Below are 26,361 nucleotides of genomic sequence, written 5' to 3'. Positions count from 1 at the left end.
TTGTTAAAGAGAGGGGTCAGAGGAGAATGGCCAGACTGGTTCAAGCGGACAAGAAGGCAACAGCAAATCAAATAACCACTGTTAAAACACCATGAAAACAGTGGTGTGCAGAAGACCATCTCTGAAGGCACAATGCGTCGGACCTTAAAGTGGATGGGCCACAGCAGCAGAAGACCGCGAACAAGACTCGTTTAGTGACAGAAGTACAGGGCAAAGAAATAAAATAATTATAAATTACAGAAATAAATAAATACGCCAAAGAAAAGGAATAATAAGGTAGTGTTCATGGGCCATTCAGAAGTCTGATGGCAGAAGGGAAGAAGCGTCCTTTTGGGAAGGTGAACAGAACGTTGAACCTTTGATTACCCTGCCTCACTTCTGCATCCATACTTCTGGGGGTGTTGCTGAACAAACCTATTCCTCTGATTCCATTCATGCGATTTAAATAGTTAGACTCCGCAGATGCTGGAAATCCAGAGCAGCATACACAACATGCCAGAGGACTGGCAGCATCTGTGGGGAGGAATAAATATAATCAGAATCAGAATCGGGGTTGTTATCGCTGGCACATGTGAAGTTTGTTGTTTTGTGGCAGCAGTATATTACAACGCGTAATAATTAAAACTATTAATTACTATAAAAAGTACATCAAAATAAAATAAGTATTGCAAAAAGAGAAGGGAATAATACTGAGTTAGTGTTCATGGGTTCAATGTCCATTCAGAAATCTGATGGTGGAGGGGAAGAAACTGTTCCTGAAACATTGACTGTGTATCTTCAGACTCCTGTACCTCGTCATTGACGGTAGCAATGAGCTCATGATGGAGTTGGCTGAGTTTACATCTTTCTGCCAGTTTATCTGATTCTGTGCAGTTGCCCCTTCCTACCATACTGTGATGCAACCAGTTAGAATGCTGTCCATGATACATCTGTAGAAATTTGCGAGTGACTTTGGTGATATACCAATTTTACTCAAACTCCGAATGAAATGTAGTTGCTGCTGTACCTTCTTTGTAATTGCATCAATATGTTGGACCCAGGATAGATCTTCAGAGATGTTGACACCCAGGAACTTGAGACTGCTCACCCTTTCCACTTCCGATCCCTCGATGAGGACTGGTATGTGTTTCCTCAACTTACCCTTTCTGAAGTTCACAATCAATTCCTTGGTCTTACTGACATTGAGTGCAAGTTTGTTGCTGCATCATCACTCAACCAGCTGATGTCTCATTCCTGAACTCCTCCTCGTTCCCATCTGAAGTTCTGCCAACAATAGTTGTGTGGTTGGAAATTTATAGATGGTGTTGGAACTGTGCCCGGCCATGCCATCATGGGGGTAAAGAGAGTACAGCAGTGGGCACAGCACACAATCTTGAGGTGGGCCAGTGTTGATTGTTAGCAAGGAGAAGATGTTATTTCTGATCTGCGTAGACTGTGGTCGCTCAGTCAGGAAGTCAAGGATCCAGTTGCAGAGGGTGGTACAGATGACCAGATTTTAGAGTTTGTTGATTAGAACTGAGGGGATGATTGTGTTGAACTCTGAGCTTTAGTCAATAAATAGCAGCCTGGCGTAAGTATTACTATTGTCCAGGTGATGAAAGGCAGATCGGAGAGTCAGTGAGATTGCATCCACTCTTAATGTATTGTGGCGTTAGGCAAACTGCAGTGAGTCTAGATTCCTGCTTATGCAGGAGCTGATTCTAGCCATGACCAACTTCATCACAGTAGCTGTGAGTGCCACTGGGTGACAGTTATTGAGGCAGCTCATCTACTCTTCTTGGACACTGATATGATTGTCACTCTTTTGAAGCAAATGGGAACCTCCAACTGCAGCAGTGAGAGATTGAAGAGGTCCTTGAACATTCCCGCCAGTTGCTTGGCACAGGTTTTCAGAGCCCTGCCAGGTTCACCATTAGAGGTTAATGCCTTGCAAGGGTACACCCTCTTGAAAGATGTTCTGATCATTGGACTCTGAGACAGAAGTATCAGGATCATTAGATACTGCATAGATTTGCATAGATGAAGTTTTATTCTCCCTTTCAAAATGTACGTAAAAGGCATTGAGCTCATTTGAGAGTGAAGCATCACAGCCATTCAGGATGTCAGGTTTCGCCTTGTAGGGAGTAGTCGCCTGCAAACCCTGCCAGAGCCGAGGTGTATCTGATTCTGTCTAACCTCAATTGGAATTAATTTTTTTGTCCTTAAAATAGCTTTCTGTAGGTCATATCTGGACTTCTTGTATAGTTATGGATCACTGGTCTTGAATGCCACAGATCTAGCTCTCAGCAGACTCTGAATCTTCTGATTCATCCACAGCTTTTGGTTTGGATAATGTCTGATATGTTCTTGAAGGCACACACTCATCCATATAAATTTTCAGTGACAACTGTGGTGTATTCATTCAGACTTGAAGATGAATCCCTGAATATTGTCCATTCCAGCGACCCAAAGCTGTCCTGTAAGCCTTCCTCTGCCTTCCTTGTCCATGCCATCTTGGTCCTCACCACTGGTGCTGAGGTCTTTAGTCTCTGCCTATATGCTGGGAGTAGAAATACAGACAGGTGATAGGATTTTCCAAAGTATGGGTGCGGGATGGCATGGTAAGTGTTATTGGTGGTGGTATAACAGTGGTCAAGAATGTTAGCTCCCCTGGTTCTACAGGTGATATGTTGGTGGTAGATATTCAGAGACTAATTCAAGTTGAAATCCCCCAAAATGATAATGAAGACATCACAGTATCATGTCTGCTGATATGTTATTCAGCTGCTCCAATGCCTGCATGACATTGGCCTGAGGTGGAACGTACACCACCACCAGGATGATGGCAGAAAATTCCCTCGGTAGATAACATGGATAACATTTTGTCGTTAGACCTTCCTGGCCGGGTGTGCAGGACTGAGACAAACCTGACACATTTGTACACCACAATGAGTTCATCATAAAGCATACTTCACCTCCTCTGCCTTTAAGAGGCTGAGCTGTCCAGTTTTTGCGGAAAATGGTGAAGCCATCGAGCTGCAGCATTGCATTCAAAATAGCGGGTGACAGCTATGTTTCCACGAAGCAAAGTACACAGCAGTTCCTGATGTCCCTCTGATACAGCAATTTTGCTCAGCCATATTTTGGGCTGAGACCCTTCATCGGTACTGGGCCTGAAGGGGGAAGAAGGTAGAGGAAAGGAAGGAGTACAAGCTGGCAAATGATAGGTGAAACCAGATGACGGGGGAGGTAGGATAAGAGATAATGCAATTAAATGCATTTATTTACACAAATCCTTCAGCAATCTCATTTTATTCGACCTTCAATTCCCCCAGATTCTACTATTTGCCCACACACTAGGGGCAATTTATAGTAGCCAATTAACTTGACTGCCTGTCTTTGGGATGTGGGAGCTACTAGTCTTTGGGGATGAGGGAGAATATTGGAGCACCCAGAGCAAACCCACATGGTCATGAGATGGTGGGGCTGAGTGAGGGGATCAAGGACTGAGGACTGGAGTCCATGGTGAGTTGGAGCTGAATGAGGTGTTTGAGGGTTCCAGATTTAGACCAAAAACCATAGTAGTAGTGGGTGAACAGGGTATTGGGATTAAAGATCCGGGTATAGAAATTGAGATTCAGGACTGAGGATGGACTGGAAGTCATGTGGCTCCAGGAATAGTCAATGATCACCACTTCTTGGGACAGCGTAATTTGAGCTACCCAGCAATGTTTCAAAGGGAGCACAGCCCATGGGCTGAGATTGTCCTGCGTGCCCTGAAGCATTTGCAACCAGGTCAACTACCATTGGTGTGAAATGACCTAGAAATGTCTTTATTTGCATTGCTCTGGCAAAAATACAATTGGTTTTCAACCGCATAACTGAAGGAACAATGCATAATTATGTGATTAAACTTACAGGAAATAGTTCCTTGAAGTTTAATTACATCCATAATATGTCAAGCTTTGATCTACTGCTGGTCCATTTGCAGATCTCATCAAAGCACCTTTGTAGAAGAATTGCCTGTTTTACAATCCTTGAAGTTTATTTTCCTACTGCCTGATCGAAAAGCTCACTAGAAAACTTAGGAAAGTCATGTATTCCACTACCTCAGCACATCCCAATGTGTCCTTTCTGGCTAAAGAAATGATTTTCAAGTGTTTTTGAAGGCAGATACCACAGTCTGCAAATCTTGTGAGGCAGCTGGGCAAGGTGAACCCCAATGTCTGCAAGCTCGAGTCTGAGTCTGGACGCTGAAGAGGATGGCTTGTCCCGGGAGGGAGGTTTTCCTGTTGTTCTGTTGTTTGTTGCCTTCTGCTTTGTTGTGTTCTGTGTTGTTCTGCCAGGCTTTGTGGAGACATGCAGGCACCAAAATGTGTGGCAATACTTCCGGGCTGCCCCCCAAGACATTCTCAGATCTGTTGGTTGTTAATGCAAACAATGCAATTCACCAGATGTTTTGATGTAGATGTGATAAATAAACTTGAATCTCTTTGTTACAAACATGAAAAAACCCTCAGATGCTGAAAATCCAAGACAACACACACAAGATGCTGGAGGAACTCAGTAATCTAGGCAGCATGGATGAAAAAAGAGTGCAGTCAACGTGTCAGGCCCAGGGTCCTTCATTAGGAATGGAACAAAGATGAGAAGTCAGTTTAAGAAGGTGGGGGTGTGGTGAGGAAGAAGTACAAGGTGGTAGGTGATGGGTGAAACTGGGAGAGTGGCGGGGGGGGGGTGGGGGTGTTGAAGTAAACAGCCGGGAAGTTAGTTGATGAAAGAAATAAAAGGCTGGACGAGGGGAAGTCTGATAGGAGAGGGTAGAATCTCCTCCCTTTTCCCTTTCTTCCATTGTCTTCCATAGTCAAATTCCACCTTTTCCAGCCCTTTCACCTATCAATTTTGCAGCTCTTTACTTCAACCCCTCCCTCTCTCCCGGTTTCACCTATCACCCTCCACCTTGAGCTTCTTCCTCCTCTCCCCCACCTTCTTATTATGACTTCTCATCTTTCTTTCCAGTCTTGATGAAGGGTCCCAGCCTGAAACATTGACTGTTTACTTTTTTGCCATAGATGTTGTCTGGCCTGCTGAATTCCTCCAGCATTTCGTGTATGTTGCCTTGAATCTATTTGTCATCTCATTTGTGCACAGCATGCTCTTTCTTTCTTTTTAAATCTTTTTATTGAGTAAGTATACAAAAAAGGTAAGCCATATAAACATTAATACAATGTTAAAGTATAATAAAATTCCAAAAGATATCAATACCAAAAAGAAATTACTACAAACAATGTAATTTAAACATAAGAAACCAAGATAACATAATAGTATACTAAATTTTATATATATCAATGGAAAAAGAAAAAAAAACCCCAAAAAAAACCCACCGTGCAGCTAACTAAAAGCAAGGCAAAGCAATGGGCTAACTTGAAACCAAACAGAGTTAAACTTAAAATCACGTCCTCAATCCCGACCTCCATTAAAAACAGTGAAAAAAAAACAAGAAGGGTAAATATTACATTAAATGAAAATATCGAATAAAAGGTCCCCAAATCTGTTCAAATTTAAATGAAGAATCATAAAGGTTACTTCTAATTTTCTCCAAATTCAAACATAAAATCGTCTGAGAAAACCAAAAAAAGGTAGTTGGAGCATTAAGCTCTTTCCAATGTTGTAAAATACATCTTTTCGCCATTAAAGTAAGAAATGCAATCATTCTACGGGCTGAAGGGGAAAGATTACTAGAAATTTTAGGTAGTCCAAAGATAGCAGTAATAGGGTGAGGAGAGATATCTATATTTAATACCTTAGAAATAATATTGAAAATATCTCTCCAAAAAGTTTCCAAAGCAGGGCAAGACCAAAACATATGAGTTAAAGAGGCTATCTGCCCCGAACATCTATCACAGAAAGGATTAATATGCGAGTAAAAACGCGCTAACTTATCTTTGGACATATGTGCTCTATGAACCACTTTAAATTGAATTAGGGAATGTTTAGCACAAGTTAGAAATTTCCTAAGTACTATACTTTCTTCCTTTCCAATGCTTCCTCCTACATATATTTTAGATTCGATAATTAACCTTAATCCATGTCAGAAAGGTGCATCGGCTATGATTTATAATATTATTATGAAACTTAGGAAAGCTCCATTTGATAAGATTAGGGTAGATTGGGAACAGGAATTGGGGCTTACCATTTCTGTGGATGATTGGGGGCAGATTTTACAATTAGTTAATACTTCCTCTATTTGTGCTAAACATTCCCTAATTCAATTTAAAGTGGTTCATAGAGCACACAGCATGCTCAATGATACCACAAATAAGCAGATGTTCATTGAAGTTAAGCATTCGGTCTAAGAACCAAGGGTGATATAACCATATAACCATATAACAATTACAGCCATCTCGGCCCTTCTGGTCCATGCCAAACCCTTACTCTCACCTAGTCCCACCGACCTGCACTCAGCCCATAACCCTCCATTCCTTTCCTGTCCATATAGCTGTCCAATTTAACTTTAAATGACAACATCGAACCTGCCTCAACCACTTCTGCTGGAAGCTCGTTCCACACAGCTACCACCCTCTGAGTAAAGAAGTTCCCCCTCATGTTATCCCTTAACTTTTGCCCTTTAACTATCAACTCATGTCCTCTTGTTTGAATCTCCCCCACTCTCAATGGAAAAAGCCTATCCATGTCAACTCTATATGCCCTCTGCTGCTCTGCTTGTGGGAGAGCAGAGGGGAATTTGGTTTATATCTCATCCAAAGGTAGTATATGATAACATACATTCAGGGGCCACTTTATTTGGTATCTCCTGCGCCTAATAAAGTGGCCAATGAGCGTATGTGTGTGGTCTTCTGCTCCTATAGCTCATCCACTTCAAGGTTTCATGTGCTTCAAAGTGGCTCTTCTGCAAGCCACTGTTGTAACACGTGGTTATTTGAGTTGCTGTTGTCTTCCTGTCAGTTTGAAATGGTCTGGCCATTCTCCTCTGACCTCTCTCATTAACAAGAGGTTTTCGCTCACAGAACTGACACTCGCTGGATGTTTCTCATGTCATTCCCTGTAAACTCTAGAGACTGTTGTGCATAAAAATAAAAAAGAACAGCAGTTCCTGAGATACTCAAACCATCCTGTATAGTACCAACAGTCATTCCATGGTCAAAGTCACTTGGATCACATTTCTTCCCCATTCCGATGTTTGGCCTGAACAGCAATTGAACTTCTTCACCGTGTCTGCATGCTTTAATGCATTGGGTTGCTGCCATATGATTGGCTGATTAGATATTTGCATTAACAAGCAGATGTACAGGTGTACAGTAAGTGCATCGGTACTTTGATAAGTTCACTTAGAACTTTGAAATGTTGGCTCTTCCTGCAATGCAGCTTTTACTTAGCATGTTTTTAGAGACTCATTCTGTAGAAGTTGCAGATTGAATGCAGCAGCACAGAAGAAGCCTGTTTGTCCGTGCATACTTCATTTTCAACATATGGCTTTTATCCTTAGCTCCCAAACATGGAATGAAATAATTCTGTGATCCAGTACATTTTGTTCCTTATGCTCAGCTGCTCCAAGAGTCCATCCCTCCAACAGGCCACTCAGGATTGCTACAACTTTCAACAGCACATTTGCTTTCATCTTCTTTTTGATGGCAGTGAGTCCTGGAAAGGTTTCCTTAGTTTAACTCTGTTCGCCCCCAATCAGTGGCTCAGTGCACATGGAAATTGAAAGCAAAGTACTGTGGTGCTGGAAATCTGAAATAAACCAAAGTGCTGAAAATACTGAAAAGGTCCGTCTGAATCTGTGGGAGAGAGAAACTGAATAAATATTTCAGATGAAAAGAGGGAAAGCTTTGTAGTTCTGTATCCAATTCAAGATATCCCAATACAATTTAAAAGCTATGAACTATTTCTGATGTGATATATATACTCAGTGTCCTCTTTATTAGCTACTTGATGAAGGGTCTCAGCCTGAAACGTCGACTGTACCTCTTCTTAGAGATGCTGCCTGGCCTGCTGTGTTCACCAGCAAGTTTGATGTGTGTTGAGTGTAGCTCATGGTCGTTTGCAGCTGTACCCCATCCTCTTCAAGGTTCAAAGTGTTGTACAATCAGAGGTGTTCTTCTGCACACCATTGTTGTGATGCGTGGTTATTTGAGTTACTGTCATCTTTCTGTCAGCTTGAACCAGTGTGGCCATTCTCCTCTAACCTCAGAATCGGAATCTGGTTTAATATCACTGGCATATGTTGCGAACTTTGTTGTTTTGTGGCAGCAGCACATTGCAATACATCATAATAAAAACCCTATAAATTACAATTGGAAATATATAAAAAATTAAATTAAATATGCTCTCTAAGGTACATCTGTAAAAATTTGCGAGTACCTTTGGTGACATACCAAGACTTCTCATACTCTTAATGAGATGTGGGCATGCCTTCTTTGTAATTGCATCAATATTTTGGGCCCAGGGTGTATATTCAGAAGTGTTATCACCCTGGAACTTAAAATTGCTCCCCCTTTTCACTTCTGATCCCTGAATGAGAACTGGTGTGTGTTCCCTCGACTTGCCCTTTCTCAAGTCCACAATCATTGGTCTTACAGACTTTGAGTGCAAGGTTGTTGTTGCGACACCACTTCACCAGCTGATCTATCTCGCTCCTGTACACCTCCTCGACACCATCTCAAATTCTGTCAACAAAAGTTATATCACTGGCAAACTTTTAGATGATGTTTGAGCTGTGCCTAGTAACACAGTCATGGATGTAGAGAGAGTAGAGCAGTGGGCTGAGCACGCACTCTTGAGGTGCGCAGGTGTAGGTTGTCAGCTAAGAGATGTTATTTCCGTTCTGCACAGACTGTGGTCTCCCGGTGAGGATGTCAAGGATTCAGTTTCCAGAGAGAGGTGCAGAGGTGCAGATTTTGGAGCTTGTTGATTAGAGTTGAGGGTATGGTCGTGTTGAACGCTGAGCTGTAATCAATAAACAGCAGCCTGGCATAGGTATTGTTATTGTCTAGGTGAACCATGGCAGACTGGAGAGCCAGTGAGATTGCATCGCTGATTATTAAGGTGTTTGCGCCCACAGAACTGCCCCAATGGACGTTTTTTTTTGCATTTCTTCCCTATTCTGATGTTTGGTCCAAACAACTGAACCTCTTGATCATATCTGCATGCTTTTATGCATTGAGTTGTTGCCACATGATTGGCTAATTAGATACTTACATTAACTATCAGCTGCCCCATCTTGGTATATTTTAGAAATTTATGATTTCTCTTTGAGTTACCCACACCCTTCCACCAGTTGTCCTCATCAGCTTAATTGCTCATTGCTTAAACAAATGTCTCCCAAAAAATGGTTAGCTTCTGTCATCACTTGGAATCAATTAAATGTACCTCAGCAGTAGTCTATTGGCTGTAGAGCGCTTTAGGACATAGTGAGGTTATGTCAAGTGGAGTTTATTGTCATGTGCAAAAGTACGGTGAGGTACTGGTGCAATGAAAACATGAATGCTACAACGTTACAGGCACAGAAGTACAAACAACACACAGAATGTAAATTATACAAAAAGCTACATCACACAGTGAAAATGAAAAACTACACAAAGTCAAGACCTTAGTGCAAAAAGAAACACAAAAGGCTCAATTGAAATCAAAACCATACTTGCTGAAGAGGTGGCTGTATTGCTCAGCTGGGGCTAGGGCGGTGCAAATCAGTTCAAGAACCTGATGGCTGTAGGGAAGTACCTGTTCTTGAGCCTGGTGGTATGGAACTTCAGGCTTCTGTACCTCCTGCCTGACAGTAGGGCGAGGAGAGGGCGCGGTCAAGATGGTGGGGATCTTTTATGACAGATGCTGCCTTGAGGCACCAACTCCCATAGATGCTGTCAGTGGTGGGTCAATGGTGGCTGTCATAGAATATAGGACATAGAACAGGACAGCGCAGTATGAGCCCTTCAGCCCACAATATTGTGCTAACCCATATAAACCTACTCTATCATCCATCTAACTTTTTCCTCCTACATAGACCATTGCCCTCCATTTTTCTTACTATCTAAGTCTCTTCAATATCCCTGTTGTATTAGTCTCTACCAGTGTTCTGGTCGTGCATTCCATGCACCCACCACTCTGTGGAAAAAAACCTTCTCCTGTCATCTCCTCCACTGAACTTAAATGGATGTCCTCTAGTATTAGCCACTGCTACTCTATCTAAATTTCTCATGATATGATGACGATGATGATGATGACGTTGACTCAGACCTGACAGGCCAATGTCGGACATTTTTGTGCCTTACGAGGCGCAGTTCGAAAGGTTGTGTGGGGCGCCACTCCTCACGCAGACATTGCGCAATATTATTTTACGAGGCCGAGTTGCGAGCTCGACATCAACCTGGCACGGATGGAGAGCACACACGGGGGCGGTCTATCACTGGATCGAACTCGGGAACCTCCATTCTCGAGCCTGGTGCTGATCTCACTGCGCCACCAGCCGACCGATATTCTACACCCCCTAGAAAGTCACCTATCATCTTCTATTGCTCCAAAGAGAAAATCCCTAGCTCATAGAACCTTTCCTCAAAAGATATGTTCTCCGATCCAGGCAACATCCTTGTAAATCTCTTCAGCATCCTTTCTAAAGCCCCCACATCCTTCCAATAATGAAGAGACGAGAGCTAAATTGAATAGCACCTCAATGCCTGAATTTTGTCATGAGTGGGGTGCTTCCACATTTAAAACTGAAAAGCAGGTAATTACATGGAAGCTATTCTGCCTTTGTAACTTGTTGAAAGTCCTGTCCAGTTCATTTCTCCTCGTTCCGTTTTACCTTCATAGCCTTGGAATAGATTCAGGACAATGTATCTTTCTCTAAAAAAAATGGGAGCGTGGGCAAACTCCATCCCAGCTTTGAAGAATGTTACCTGTGTCACGGGTTCGAAGTCCTGGAACTCTCTCTTCACCAGTACAACAGGAGCACCCTCACTAGAAGGACTGCAGCTGTCTGAAAGTGGATTTTGCCAATGCCACCCATTTCTAGTGAATGAATGGAAGGGTGCTCTCTATAATAACCTCAAAAAAGGGTCAAGATAGCATTACTGTATAAAAAGAGCAGTGGTACTAGGTATGTTTTCTGATGTTATTGCAGAGAGAATACATAGTAGAAAGGCTTTCCTTCCATTCATTTACTGGATGTGGATGTCATAGATTCTGCCTTTTTCCAAGATAGCCTCAGGGTAATGCTGTTTGAACATTTGTCGCATGAAGATTAGAAAAGAGAATTGCAGATAATTGCAATGAGAAAAAAATCCAGTGTTTTGGAAGGACTTGAGTTTTATGTTTAGTTATAGCAGTGAGGAATTACGATGTGTTTGCTTGTGGGAAAGACAGCTGCTCAGAGGCAAAGTGAGCTAATTAAACTGGGGGATATTCATGTAGAGGCTGCGTGGGAAAGTGGAGAACCTGGCAGCCCTTCTTTTCAGTGGAGATCAGTTGATCCTGAAGAGACTGATGATTGGTGGCTCCTAGAGCAATGTGGCCAATTTCAATTGCAATGCTTCAGAGGAACATGAAGGAATAATTCAATATTTTTAATGTCATAGAATAAGGCCATTCAGTCTATTAAATCTGTGCTTCTGGGGAGCAATCCATTTTGTTCCTTTCCTCCTTGTTTGCCAATACCTGTTCAGTTTATTTTCTGTCAAAAATGCCTGGGTTAGTAAATTTGCTGATGACACAAAGGTTGGGGGTGTTGTGGATAGTGTAGAGGGCTGTCAGAGGTTACAGCGGGACATTGACAGGATGCAAAACCGGGCTGAGAAGTGGCAGATGGAGTTCAACCCAGATAAGTGTGAGGTGGTTCATCTTGGTAGTCAAATATGATGGCAGGACATAGTATTAATCATAAGACTCTTGGCAGTGTGGAGGATCACACATTGGGGTTCGAAGTCCATAGGACACTCAAAGCTGCTGCACAGGTTGACTCTGTGGTTAAGAAGGCATACAGTGCAATGGCCTTCATCAATCATGGGATTGAGTTTAAGAGCCGAGAGGTAATGTTGCAGCTATGTTGGACCCTGGTCAGACCCCACTTGGAGTACTGTGCTCAGTTCTGGTGGCCTTACTACAGGAAGGATGTGGAAATGATAGAAAGGGTGCAGAGGAGATTTACAAGGATGTTGACTGGATTGGGGAGCATGCCTTATGAGAATAGGTTGAGTGAACTTGGCCTTTTCTCCTTGGAGTGACGGAGGATGAGAGGTAACCTGATAGAAGTGTATAAGATAATGAGAGGCATTGATCGTGTGGATAGTCAGAGACTTTTTCCCAGGGCTGAACTGGCTAGCACAAGAGGACACAGTTTTAAGGTGCTTGGAAGCAGGTACAGAGGAGATGTCAGGGGTAAGTTTTTTACACAGAGAGTGGTGAGTGCGTGGAATGGGCTGCCGGTGACGGTGGTGGAGGCGGATACGATAGGGTCTTTTAAGAGACTCCTGGACAGGTACATGGAGCTTAGAAAAATAGAAGGTAATGGGTAACCCTAGGTAATTTCTAAGGTAAGGACATGTTTGGCACAGCTTTGTGGGCCAAAGAACCTGTATTATGCTGTAGGTTTTTCTATGTTTTTATATTTCTAACTCCTCTTTGATTCCTGTTGCCTTTCACCTTCACTAACATGTTAAACACAAGAGATCCTGCAGGTGCTGGAAATGCACAGCAACTCACACACAAAACACCTGAGGAACTCAGCAGGTCAGGCAGCATCAATGGAGTGAAATAAGCAGACGACATTTCAGACCAAGACCCCTGAGGCACTAATATATCAATGTATTGTATCCAACTAACCCAACAGCTCATCTTTGGGTTGTGGGATGAGGCTGCAGCTTCTGGTCGGGGCATACTGTCACAGAGGGAACATGCAAACTCCACAGAGACAGTGCTTGTGGTTAGGTTTAAACTAAGATCACTGGAACTGTGGTGTATTAGCTCTATTCACTGCACCACTGTTCCATCGTGAATGCGAGTGAATGGATGCACGGATGGATCATTCAGGGAGCAATTGGGGCAACATGAAATAATCTGGAAATGATCATCATCAAATCTCATTTTAGGTAAAGCTATTCTCATCTGAATAAAACAATATCAGTGAAATTGAATCTGCAGCATCCAACTTCCACCGCACCTCCATTCCTAGGTCCTGACTGTTTTTCAGTACAGCACTTACCCAGGAGTACAAAAAAAATATTTTGGCTGGTGTAGTGGTAAGTCTTGCAATGAGTCAATGTCCACGTCCTATCGCACTGATTGTAGGAATTATTTCTTAAAGGGGTGCAGTGTTAAAAGATGCCCTGACACTAAAGCACACTGATTGTATTCTTAAAGGAATGCAATCTGTCACCTGTTCATGATCCAGGTCCACAACTGACTTGAGTTGAACTCGGTGCCCACACCAACATAGTCGGGCACAGTTCTGGTTGCCCAGCTATAGGAATCAGAATCAAGCTTATTATCACTGATACATGTTGTGAAATTTGTTGTTTCCTGGCAGCAGTACAATGCAAGACATAAAAAGTATTATAACAATAATTAATAAATAAAATAGGGCAGAAGAGGAACAGTGGGATCATGTTCATGGGTCCATGGACCATTCAGATCTGATGGCAGAGGGAAAGAAGGTCCTAAAATGTTGTGTGTTGGTCTTTGTACCCCCTCCCTGATGGTAACAATGAGAAGAGGGCACGTCCTAGATGGTGAAGGACATTTATGATGGATGCTGCCATCTCGAAGCACTGCCTTTTGAAGATGTCCTTGATGTTGGGGAGAGTTGTGCCCATGGTGGAGTTGGCTGAGTCTACAAACCTGTGCAGCCTCTTTTGATCCTGTGCATTAGAGCCTCCATACCAGGTAGTGATGTAAGAAATCAACATAATTGTGCACAGTCCTTGTCACCCGGCTACAGAGAGGATGTCATTGAATTGGGAAGGGTGCAGGAAAAAAATTCACAAGGATGCTACTGGGACTGGAGGGTTTAAGTTATAACAAGATGCTGGATTGACTGGTACCTTTTTTTCCCAGGATCATAGGAGGCATAAATAAGGTGTGTGACCACAATCTTTATAATGAGAAGTAAAAGTGTAAAAGGGACCTGAGGGAAAACTATTTCACTCAGAGGGTGCTGAGTATATGGAACGAGATGCCAGCGGAAGCCATAGAGCAGGTACAACTGCTATTGTCAAAATACTTTTGGACAGGTACATGGATAGCAGGGGTTTAGAGGGACATTGGCCAAACACGGGCAAGTGCCACTAGCTCAGGTAGACTTTTCAGTCAGCATGGATAAGTTGAGCTAAAAAACTATTATTTCACTCATCACTGCACTTTGAAGTAATCTGTTAGGTCATACAGTTGTGTGAAATCTGCTGCTGTTGTTGCATAAGGCAACACCTCAGATCCAGAAATGAGCTGTAAATCTCAGTAATATTGTGGATAACCCAAAAGTATCCTGAGGATGAATAAAAAGGTAAATTCTTGATAGTCTATTGTATCATAGCAATTATTATTCTGAGGAGCCAGACCATAAGAATGTTATCACACCCCTCCTACTCCATAACACTGTGAGATACCAACATTTCTCCAACCCTGGCATTTGGTGCATTTCCAGGTTTAATTTCTGCCCTAGTGCTGGCCATGCCTTTGGCTGCTAAGCTCTAAAGCTCTGAAATTCACTCCTCACCCTCTACACTTCTCTCTTCCTCTTTTTCTCCAAACCACAGCTAAGGCCTCCCATATTGACAACATTTTTGGTCACTTGCACTAACATACTATGTGGCCTATTGTCAAATCATTGATTGCTATGTCCTTTAGACAATCTTCGTACTTAAATAGTTACATAAATGCAAGTTGTTATTGTTAAAGATGAGGAAACATCCAGTTCCACAGCACCCTTCTTTAAAATTCCTGCCATGTGCCCACTGCATTAAGCCTTGTAAATCTGAGGTGAAACTCCTTTAAAATGTGTAAAGTCTTTGGTTTTGCACAAAAAGTTGATTCAAGTCAGCAATCGGTTTTATTAGACAGTGGGGAAGCAAGGATGTGGGGAAGATAGCAAGGAAATATATTCACGTTGTGGATCTCAGAATAGGCATGGGCTTTGTTTATTTCACGTCCCTGTGTAGGCTGCTAACAATTTAGTACCCAGGTTTGGTGTGGAGATTTCTTTTGTCACCCATTTGATCGAAACCTCAGAGTCCAATACATCTCACCTTGTCAAAAACAGCTTGATTGGTATGTCACATCACAACTTGATCCCAGGGGTTGTAACTTTACATATCTTCTTTCGTTTTTCCAAGTACTACCTCCCTAAACCAGGCGTCCTTCCATTTCTCCAGGTACTCCCCTAAACCAGCCAAATCAGGAAGCATTTTCCTCTGAGAAACCCCTGGTTTGATCTGGGAGCCCCAGCTCTTTTTCTATCATTAACTTCTTTCTTCTCCAACCTTTAGATGTCTATGTACACTGGGGCAAGTAATGTGAGGTGATCTCAGTGAAACACAAAACACAAAACAAATTTACTCGCTTGCAGGGAGAAGTAGGACAATGTTTTCTCCCCAAATGTGATGATCATAATAGTCCAATCATTCAGGGCATAGAGTTTTGAGTCTTTGGCATTCTCAACCCAAGACACTGAGTTATTAACATGAGGGCTTGATAGGTTTTTGCATACTAAGGGTTACAAAGGAGATAGGGTTCGTGTAGAAAATTGAAGAAGACATTTGTCATGCTTGCCCTCGCTGGACTGGATCTTGAGTACAAGAATTGGAAAATAAATTACATTTGTAAGGATGTTTATGAGACTGCACCCAAATATTATGTGTAGTTCTGTTCTCATAGTCATAGTCATAGTTATAGTCATACTTTATTGATCCCGGGGGGGGGCGGGATTGGTTTTCGTTACAGTTGCACTATAAATAATACATAGTAATAAAACCATAAGTAGTTAAATAGTAATATGTAAATTATGCCAGTAAATTATGAAATAAATCCAGGACCAGCCTATTGGCTCACTATAGGAATATTAGAGAGGATGCAGTAAACATTCACAAGGATATTCCTGGGACTGAAGGTCTTGAGTTACAAGTAATGTTTGGATTGGTTGAAAGAAGGAGGCCAAGGGATGATACACATGTAGAGGTTTACATGAAATCACGATGGATGTAGATAAAAAGGACGGTCTGAAATTGGAGGGTATAGAGTTAAGGCAAGAGGAGGAAGACTTAAAAGGGACCTGAGGGGCAAAATTTTCACAGAGGGTGATGGATGTATGTAATGAGCTTCTCGAGCAAATGGTAATGATGAGTTCAGTTATGATGTTTAAAAGACAATTGGAAAGGTAAATGGATAGGAAAGTTTTAGAGCGATATGCAGGCAACTCAACCTGGCTCAAACAGACATTTTGGTCAACAAGGACGAATTGGGCTGATGGGCTTGGTTTCATGATGCATAACTTCTGATTCTAAGACTCTTTGACCTTGTGGACATTTGACAGAGATTGTATGAATGCGAAATTGGTTAAGTTAGTCGTGGTCAGCAATTGAATTGGGGTCTCGGCCCAAAACTTTGACTGTTTGTTCATTTCCATGGAATCTGCCTGACCTGCTTCCTCCCGCATTTTGTGTTTATTTCCAGCACCTGAAGAACTTATTTGTTTAGGAATTGAATTGCATCAATTTGGCAGTGGAAGGGAATATTCCGAAGGGAAGTAGATAAGTAGCATGGCCAGAGTGAAAGGAAAGGATGAGGCTAATGTCTATTTCTTCAATAGGCTAAATGGTCACTTTCTGTGTAGTAATATAGTACATTTTAATGCCTTCTGACTCAGGTGTAAAGCAGGTGTTAGAGGTGGAGGAAAGAACAGCACGTGCTACCTAATAAAAATCTTTCATTTTAACTTCAGGAGGCGCAGCAACACGTAGAAGACATTCGCATTAAGGCGGTCTTTGGATCCTCCAGGAGGAGCTTGCCTGTGACCGAGGGTTACGTGGAGGTTAAACAGGATGACCAATGGAAGCAGATCTGTAGCACGGGCTGGACGGAGCTGAACACAAGGGTGATCTGCGGCATGTTCGGATTCCCGAAGCACAAAAGCTATAATGCCAGAGTTTACAAGTAAGGAGAAAGTTGGGCTCGTTGGAGCTTTCAATGTGATGTGGAAGAGCAGGTAACTCACAAGAGGATAGGTATGCACCTCTCCCTCCTGTAGGATTCCGAGGCTGTACCCTACTGGTAGGAGTGAGACACGTTACGTGGGATTGCGGAATGTGGTGTGAGGCTGCGGAGAGGAGATGAAGTGATTTAGGCCACCCTGTGTCTGAAATAATACCTTCATTGCACATTAAATCAGAATTAAGGCTTCCTTTGTTGATGAGTGCAAGCATCCTAAATCTGGTACAGAGCAGAGACACACATCTTTCAGCCTATCTGGTGCCTTCCAGTGTATATTCTCTACCATATCTTCACCCTAATAGTGTGCCTTTCCATCTTCTCTCCCCATGTATATCCAGCTTACCCTGGATGACCTGTCTGCCCTTCACTTCATCTGTCCTTCAGTCCATATTCTCCGTTGGCTTTATTGGTGATGGTCTTCCATTGATGACATGAAGCCCTGACCTCCTTTGTAAGTGGAGACTGGAGCTTCACGTCACATTGTGTAACATTTTCTGTCTCTCTCTTTTTTCTCCCTTTCTCACATCAGCCCTTTCATTGTCTAAAGTCGAATTGCCAGGTGGCTTAATTCTGCTCCTATATCTTATGATCTTCAGTCAGATCACTCCTCAGTTTAGGGCTATTCAATATATCCTGATAGGTATAACCTCATGCTGCTGGCATCATCTTCTGGAATCTTTTTTTGTTTGCTCATTCTACAGTGGTGCTACATTTCATCTTCCTATAGAAACTGTGGTCTTGGTGGTCCCAGAGAACATAACTTACATTTCATCTGCAACCCTCCAGAAATGAATGCCAATGTTCAAAATGAAATTTATTATCAGAGTATGTACATGTCACCGCATACAACCCTGAGATTGTTTCTCTGCCGGCATATTTAGCAAATCTATCGAACTGTAACTATAAACAGGATCTGTAAACTGTAAACACTCCATGCAAATGCAGGTTATAAACAAATAGCAATAAAAACCAAGCATGAAATAACAAGATAAAAGAGTCCTTAAATGAGTGTAGTTATTCCCTTTTGTTCAAGAGCCTGATGGTTGAGGGGTAGTAACTGTTCTTGAAACTGGTGGTACAAGTCCTGAGACATCTGTAATTTCTATCTGATGAGAAAAGAGTTTGTCAGCAATGAGAAAGGAGCATGGCCTGGGTGGTGAAGATCTTTGATAATGGATGCTGCTTTTCTATGGCGATGTTTCATGTAGATGTGCTCAATGGGCGGGAGGGCTTTACCTGTGAGGTATTGGATCGAATCCGCTACTTTTCGTCTGACTATCTGCCTAAAGGCATTGGTTTTCCCATACCAGGCCATAATGCAGCCAGTCAGCACACTTTCCACCACACATCTATGCAGTTTGCCAAGGTTTATGATGACATGCCAAATCTCCGCAGATTCCTGAGATGCTGTCGTGCTTTCTTCACAATTATATTTCTATGATGGGTCCAGAATAGGTCCTCTGAGATAGTAACACCCAGGAACTTAAAGTTACAGATTCTCTCCACCCCCTGATCCTCCAATGATTACTGGCTCATGGGCCTCTGGTTTCCCTCTCCTGAAGTCTACTATCAGTGAGAGTGAATGTTTGGTTCACTTTCCTATCTCCTCAATGTATCAGTATGTAGATGATAGATGAATCTCCCCACCTACTCTTTACCTGTTGCTGAGGAATATTATTATTTTCAAAATGCACCATCACATATTTATCTCTATTGAAACAGACTTGACCATGAAATGCTACTTTACAAGGTGTCTTGTACTTTGTCTTAAACTCCCCTCTGTGAATTACTTCTCCCAAAACAAATATAAGTGAGTTAGAAATTATTCCTCCTCCTGCCACTTATCCCTGCAAGCAGCAGAAATTCTACACCTGCTGATTCATCTCCTCCCTCAATTCCATTTGGGACCCCAAACAGTCCTTCCAGGTGAGGCAACATTTCACTTGCAAGTCTGTTGGGGTCACCTACTGTACTTGGAGCTCCCAAAGTGGCCTCTTCTACATTAGTGAAATCTGATGTAGATTGGGGGACGCTTTGTCGAGCACCTCTGCTCCATCCACAAAAAGTGGAATTTCACGGTGGCCGACCATTTTAATTCCTATCCCCATTCCCGTTCCAACATGTTTGTTCATGGCCTCCTCTTCTGCCACAATGAAATCACTCTCAGGTCGAAGGAGAAACACCTCATATTCTGACTAGGAAGCCTCCAACCTGATGGCATGAACATCAATTCACTGCCTCAAAGACTACCATCCAGCGGCACTGACCTGTACAATAATGAAGTGCTTTGAGTGGTTGGTTATGTATCACATTAAATCCCATCTTCCTGCTACATTGGACCCTTTCCAGTTCGCTTGTCGCTCAGACCATTCCACTGATGATGCCATAGCTCCTGCACTCCACTCTGTCATGTCCCTCATATGCCAGGATGCTGTTTTATCAACTTCTGCTCGCCATTTAATATGTTCATAAGAACGTAAGAAACAGGAGCAGGAGTAGGCCATCTGGCCCGTCGAGCCTGCTCCGCCATTCAATAAGATCATGGCTGATCTGGCCATAGACTCGTCTCCACCTACCTGCCTTTTCCCCATAGCCCTTAATTCCCCTAGAATGCAAAAATCTATCCAACCTTGATCACCCCTTAGAAGCTGTTGGGTAAAATTGGGTCCCAACTGGATCCTGGGCTTCTCGACAGAAAGGCCACAGTCAGTCCATGTTGGCAGAAACACCTCTAGCTCCATCACACTGAGCACTGGCACTACTCAGGGCTGAATTCTCAGCACGCTGTTGTTCACTCTGCTGACACGACTGCACTGCTAGATCCAGTTCAAACTGAATCGCCAAGCTTGCTGATGACACAACAGTGGCTGGCCTCATCAACAATGAAAATGAGACGGTGTACACAGAGGAGGTAGAGGAACTGGTAAAATGGCGTGAGCACAACAACTTGAGTCCCAGTGTGGACAAGACCAAAGAGATGATTATGGACTTTGGGAAGGTGTGGACTGACCACTCCTCACTGCACATACACAGCTCCTCCGTGGTGAGATTTAGGAACACCAGGTTTCTGGGATTGCACATAACAGAAGTTTTCAAGAAAGCACAGCAATGTGCTCTCCACTTCCTGAGGAGTTTGAGGCAAGCGAGGCTCCCCACCCCTCTATTCTAGACAATTTTTGTGGGAGCATCATCGAGAGTGTCCTGAGCAGCTACATAATCGTCTGGTATGGAAATTGCAAGGCATCTGACCGTAAGTCCATACAAAGAATTGGGAGGCATGCTGAGAGGATTATCAGGGTCTCTCTTCCTGCCATCACAGATATTTATCAGGAGCACCACGTATACAGTGCCCTTACCATTGCCACTGATCCGTCCCATCCGTCCAACAATCTCTTTGACACCCTACCATCAGGCAGGAGGTACCATAGCATTAGGACTCAAACCATTAGATGGGAACCAGTTTCTTCCCCCAGGCTGTAAGGCTACTATATTCCCTGGCATCGTTCAGGTATCATCACGTATGAAGTGCCAGCAGAGTTGTACAATTTACTTTTTAACTTGTGTCATAAATGTGCCTTATTATTTGTTAATTTATTTGTGGTAATATTACCTTATGTATTGTGTGTGAGTTACATGTACCGTGTTGTGCACCTTGGTCTGGAGGAACATTGTTTCGTTTGGCAGTATACATGTGTATGGTTGAATAACAATAAATTGAACTTGAACTTCATTTCTCCAATTTCCAGTAATTTTTCCCCTTCCCCTTCTCTCATCAATTCTACACCTTTCATCCTTTCCCACCTCTTCCTCAAACCACTCCTCCTTCCTTTCCTCCTGTGGTTCCTTCTTCTCTCCTATTGGGTTCCTTCTTCTTTTCCACCTATCACCTCCCAGCTTCTTTCTTCATCTCCTCTCCTCCACCCAGCCTGGTTTACCTATCACCTTATAGCTTCTCCTCATCCCCTCCCTCCACCTTCTTATTCTGGCATCTTTCCCCTTCCTTTCCAATTGTGATGGAAGGTCTCAGCCCAAAATGTTGACTGTTCATTCATTTCCATAGATGCTGCCTGACCTGCTGAGTTCCTCCAGTGGGTTACTCTGGAGTTCTAGCATCTGCAGAATCCCTTGTGTTTAGAAATTATGCGTCTGATTCCTGACTCCATTGAGGGGCATTGAATGAGCTGATCTCCTTTAACCTGTTCTCGGGGTAAGAATAAAAAGAGAGAGTGCAGGCAATGCTCAGCATATCGGCCAACATCTATGGAGTAAGATAACCAGTGATGAGGTAATTAGAGGTCATGGGTTTCAGCTGTGATTGGGGGTTTAAGGGGTAGTCCATCAGGAACAAAGAGACTATAGCTTGTACTCTCTGGCAAACAGCAGTGTGTAAGGACTGTGACCATCCCATAATTACAGCATAATAACATGGCTACACTTCATCTAATATCAATTTGTCCAACACTTCTCCTCCATGAGATACTTAAGAGCAGTTATGATCATATCTCTCCCATCCTAATTCTGTAAGGACAACCTGCAGCACTGTTGCCCATTGACCCTTGTTTATGAAGGAGGTACCTTTGCCAAGGTTCTCCCGCAGAGTCACATCTGCCAGAAGTGCATACGGCTGGGCGATCTGGAAGACCATGTAAGGAATCTGGAGCAGCAGCTGGATGACCTTCGACTCATAAGGGAGAATGAGGCAGTCAGAGATGAGAGCTACAGGGAGGTAGTCACACCTAGGCTGTCAGAAGCAGGTCGTTGGGTGACAGTCAGGGGGGGGAAGCGAAGGTGAGCAGACAGGTAGTGCAGAGCACCCCTGTAGCCATTCCCCTGAATAATAAGTCTACCGTCCTGGATACTGTTGGCGGGGACGACCAACCAGGTGTGAGCCACGGTGGCAGGGCCTCTGGCACTGAGTCTGACCCGGTGGTGCAGAAGGGTGGGACAGAGAAGAGGAGAGCTGTCATCATTGGAGACCCTATAGTCAGGGGAGCAGACAGGAGATTTTGTGGACGTGAGAAGGACACCCACATGGTTTGTTGCCTCCCGGGTGCCAGGGTCCGGGATGTCTCTGACTGGGTGCACGACATCCTGGTACGAGAGGGAAAGCAGCCAGAAGTCGTGATACATGTTGGTACCAATGACATAGACAGGAAGAGAGATGAGATCCTGAAGTGTGAGTTTCGGGAACTAGGCAGAAGGCTGAAGAACAGGACCTCAAGGGTGGCGTTCTCAGGATTGCTGCCAGTGCTACGTGACAGTAATGATAAGAATTGGAGGAGATGGCAGTTGAATGCGTGGCTGAGGAGTTGGTGCAGGGAGCAGGGTTTTAGGTTTTTGGATCATTGGGATCTCTTCTGGGGAAGGTGGGACCTGTACAGATTGGATGGGTTGCACCTGAACTTGAGGGGGAGCAATATCCTTGCAGGTAGGTTTGCTAGCATGGTTCGGGAGGGTTTAAACTAATTTGCAAGGGGGATGGGACCCGGAGCGATAGAGCAGTGAAAGAAGTGCATGGAGTAAAGCTAGATCTAACATATAGAGAGGCCTTGAGGAAAAAGAAGCAGAATAAAGGGTGTAAAGACAGTAAGGTAGAGGGGCTAAAGTGTGTGTACCTCAATGCAAGAAGCATCAGGAACAAAGGTGATGAACTGAGAGCTTGGATACATACATGGAATTACGATGCAGTGGCCATTACAGAGACTTGGCTGGCACCAGGGCAGGAATGGATTCTCAATATTCCTGGATTTCAGTGCTTTAAAGGGGATAGAGAGGGGGGAAAAGGGGAGGAGGGGTGGCATTACTGGTCAGGGATACTATTACAGCTACAGAAAGGGTGGGTAATGTAGCAGGATCCTCTTTTGAGCCAGTATGGGTGGAAGTCAGGAACAGGAAGGGAGCAGTTACTCTATTGGGAGTATTCTATAGGCCCCCTAGTAGCAGCAGAGATACCGAAGAGCAGATTGGGAGGCAGATTTTGGAAAGGTGCAAAAATAACAGGGTTGTTATCATGGGTGACTTTAACTTCCCTAATATTGATTTGCACCTGGTTAGTTCCAAGGGCTTAGATGGGGCAGAGTTTGTTAAGTGTGTCCAGGATGGATTCCTGTCACAGTATGTGGACAGGCCGACGAGGGGGAATGCCATACTAGATCTAGTACTAGGTAATGAACTGGGCCAGGTCACAGATCTCTCAGTGGGTGAGCATCTGGGGGACAGTGACCACCGCTCCCTGGCCTTTAACATTATCATGGAAAAGGATAGAATCAGAGAGGACAGGAAAATTTTTAATTGGGGAAGGGCAAATTATGAGGCTATAAGGCTAGAACTTGCGGGTGTGAATTGGGATGATGTTTTTGCAGGGAAATGTACTATGGACATGTGGTTGATGTTTAGAGATCTCTTGCAGGATGTTAAGGATAAATTTGTCCCGGTGAGGAAGACAAAGAATGGTAGGGTGAAGGAACCATGGGTGACAAGTGAGGTGGAAAATCTAGTCAGGTGGAAGAAGGCAGCATACATGAGATTTAGGAAGCAAGGATCAGATGGGTCTATTGAGGAATATAGGGAAGCAAGAAAGGAGCTTAAGAAAGGGCTGAAAAGAGCAAGAAGGGGGCATGAGAAGGCCTTAGCGAGGAGGGTAAAGGAAAACCCCAAGGCATTCTTCAATTATGTGACAAACAAAAGGATGCCAGGAGTGAAGATAGGACCAATTAGAGAAAGGTGGGAAGATGTGCCTGGAGACTGTGGAAGTGAGTGAGGTCCTCAATGAATACTTCTCTTCGGTATTCACCAATGAGAGGGAACTTGATGAAGGTGAGGACAATATGAGTGAGGTTGATGTTCTGGAGCATGTTGATATTAAGGCAGAGGAGGTGTTGGAGTTGTTAAAATATATTAGGACGGATAAGTCCCCGGGGCCTGATGGAATATTCCCCAGGCTGCTCCACGAGGCGAGAGAAGAGATTGCCGAGCCTCTGGCTAGGATCTTTATGTCCTCGTTGTCCACGGGAATGGTACCGGAGGATTGGAGGGGGGGCGAATGTTGTCCCCTTGTTCAAAAAAGGTAGTAGGGATAGTCCGGGTAATTATAGACCAGTGAGCCTTACGTCTGTGGTGGGAAAGCTGCTGGAAAAGATTCTTAAAGATAGGATCTATGGGCATTTAGAGAATCATGGTCTGATCAGGGACAGTCAGCATGGCTTTGTGAAGGGCAGATCATGTCTAACAAGCCTGATAGAGTTCTTTGAGGTGGTGACCAGGCATATAGATGAGGGCAGTGCAGTGGATGTGATCTATATGGATTTTAGTAAGGCATTTGACAAGGTTCTACACGGTAGGCTTATTCAGAAAGTCAGAAGGCATGGGTTCCAGGGAAGTTTGGCCAGGTGGATTCAGAATTGGCTTGCCTGCAGAAGGCAGAGGGTGGTGGTGGAGGGAGTAGATTCAGATTGGAATATTGTGACTAGTGGTGTCCCACGAGGATCTGTTCTGGGACCTCTTCTTTTCGTGATTTTTATTAACGACCTGGATGTGGGTATAGATGGGTGGGTTGGCAAGTTTGCAGATGACACAAATGTTGGTGGCCTTGTAGATAGTGTAGAGGATTGTCGAAGATTGCAGAGAGACATTGATAGGATGCAGAAGTGGGCTGAGAAGTGGCAGATGGAATTCAACCCGGAGAAGTGTGAGGTGGTACACTTTGGAAGGACAAACTCCAAGGCAGAGTACAAAGTAAATGGCAGGATACTTGGTAGTGTGGAGGAGCAGAGGGATCTGGGGGTACATGTCCACAGATCCCTGAAAGTTGCCTCACAGGTAGATAGAGTAGTTGAGAAAGCTTATGGGGTGTTAGCTTTCATAAGTCGAGGGATAGAGTTTAAGAGTCGCGATGTAATGATGCAGCTCTATAAAACTCTGGTTAGGCCACACTTGGAGTACTGTGTCCAGTTCTGGTCGCCTCACTATAGGAAGGATGTGGAAGCATTGGAAAGGGTACAGAGGAGATTTACCAGGATGCTGCCTGGTTTAAAGAGTATGCATTATGATCAGAGATTAAGGGAGCTAGGGCTTTACTCTTTGGAGAGAAGGAGGATGAGAGGAGACATGATAGAGGTGTACAAGATAATAAGAGGAATAGATAGAGTGGATAGCCAGCGCCTCTTCCCCAGGGCAGGACTGCTCGATATAAAAGGACATGGCTTTAAGGTAAGGGGTGGGAAGTTCGAGGGGGATATTAGAGGAAGGTTTTTCACTCAGAGAGTGATTCATGCGTGGAATGCACTGCCTGAGTCAGTGGTGGAGACAGATACACTAGTGAAGTTTAAGAGACTACTAGACAGGTATATGGAGGAATTTAAGATGGGGGCTTATATGGGAGGCAGGGTTTGAGGGTTGGTACAACATTGTGGGCCAAAGGGCCTGTAATGTGCTGTACTATTCTATGCTCTATGTTCTATGTTCTCCAGTGACCCTCCACTCATGCACACCCATAAAAATCACTATATAGATATCAATTTTCGCATTACAATTATGAGGGAAGATAACATGATCATGGAGGTGGGAAAAGGATACCTGACTAATTGGACCCTGCAGTACCCTCCAGAAGGGTAATCCCACAGATCCACACTCTCTTTCTCAGAGCAGTTTTCATTATTTCATTCATCAATAATCTGCCAAGCTAACCTTTAAAAACTGCTAACTATCCTATTTCATCATTCCTTCTCAAAGAAACATCAAAGACTGTGAGAGGTCATTGGCCCATCAGAACAATGTAACCATATAACAATTACAGCACGGAAACAGTCCATCTCAGCCCTTCTAGTCCATGCCGAACGCTTACTCTCACCGAGTCCCACCGACCTGCACTCAGCTCATAACCCTCCATTCTTTTCCTGTCCATATATCTATCCAATTTAACTTTAAATGACAACATCAAACCTGCCTCAACCACTTCTGCTGGAAGCTCGTTCCACACAGCTACCACTCTCTGAGTAAAGAAGTTCCCCCTCATGTTACCCCTAAACTTTTGCCCTTTAACTCTCAACTCATGTCCTCTTGTTTGAATCTTCCCCACTCTCAATGGAAAAAGCCTATCCACGTCAACTCAATCTATCCTTCTCATAATTTTAAATACCTCTATCAAGTCCCCCCTCAACCTTCTACACT

General features: G+C 43.6%; 1 protein-coding gene across 2 annotated transcripts in view; it reads left to right on the top strand.

Moving 5' to 3' along the window:
- Window positions 1–26,361, top strand: part of LOC134351007 (lysyl oxidase homolog 2-like) — a 162,612-nt gene that overhangs the window by 73,094 nt on the left and 63,157 nt on the right. For both annotated transcript variants that reach the window (XM_063056964.1, XM_063056965.1), the window contains one exon: window positions 16,925–17,136. In XM_063056964.1, coding sequence (XP_062913034.1) covers window positions 16,925–17,136 — 212 coding nt within the window. The remainder of the gene's footprint in view (window positions 1–16,924; window positions 17,137–26,361) is intronic.

This window comes from Mobula hypostoma, chromosome 8, assembly GCF_963921235.1.
Source record: "Mobula hypostoma chromosome 8, sMobHyp1.1, whole genome shotgun sequence".
NCBI classification, from domain to species: Eukaryota; Metazoa; Chordata; class Chondrichthyes; order Myliobatiformes; family Myliobatidae; genus Mobula; species Mobula hypostoma.
Note: the sequence above shows the minus strand (reverse complement) of the source record. Positions and strands in the feature narration are given on the sequence as shown.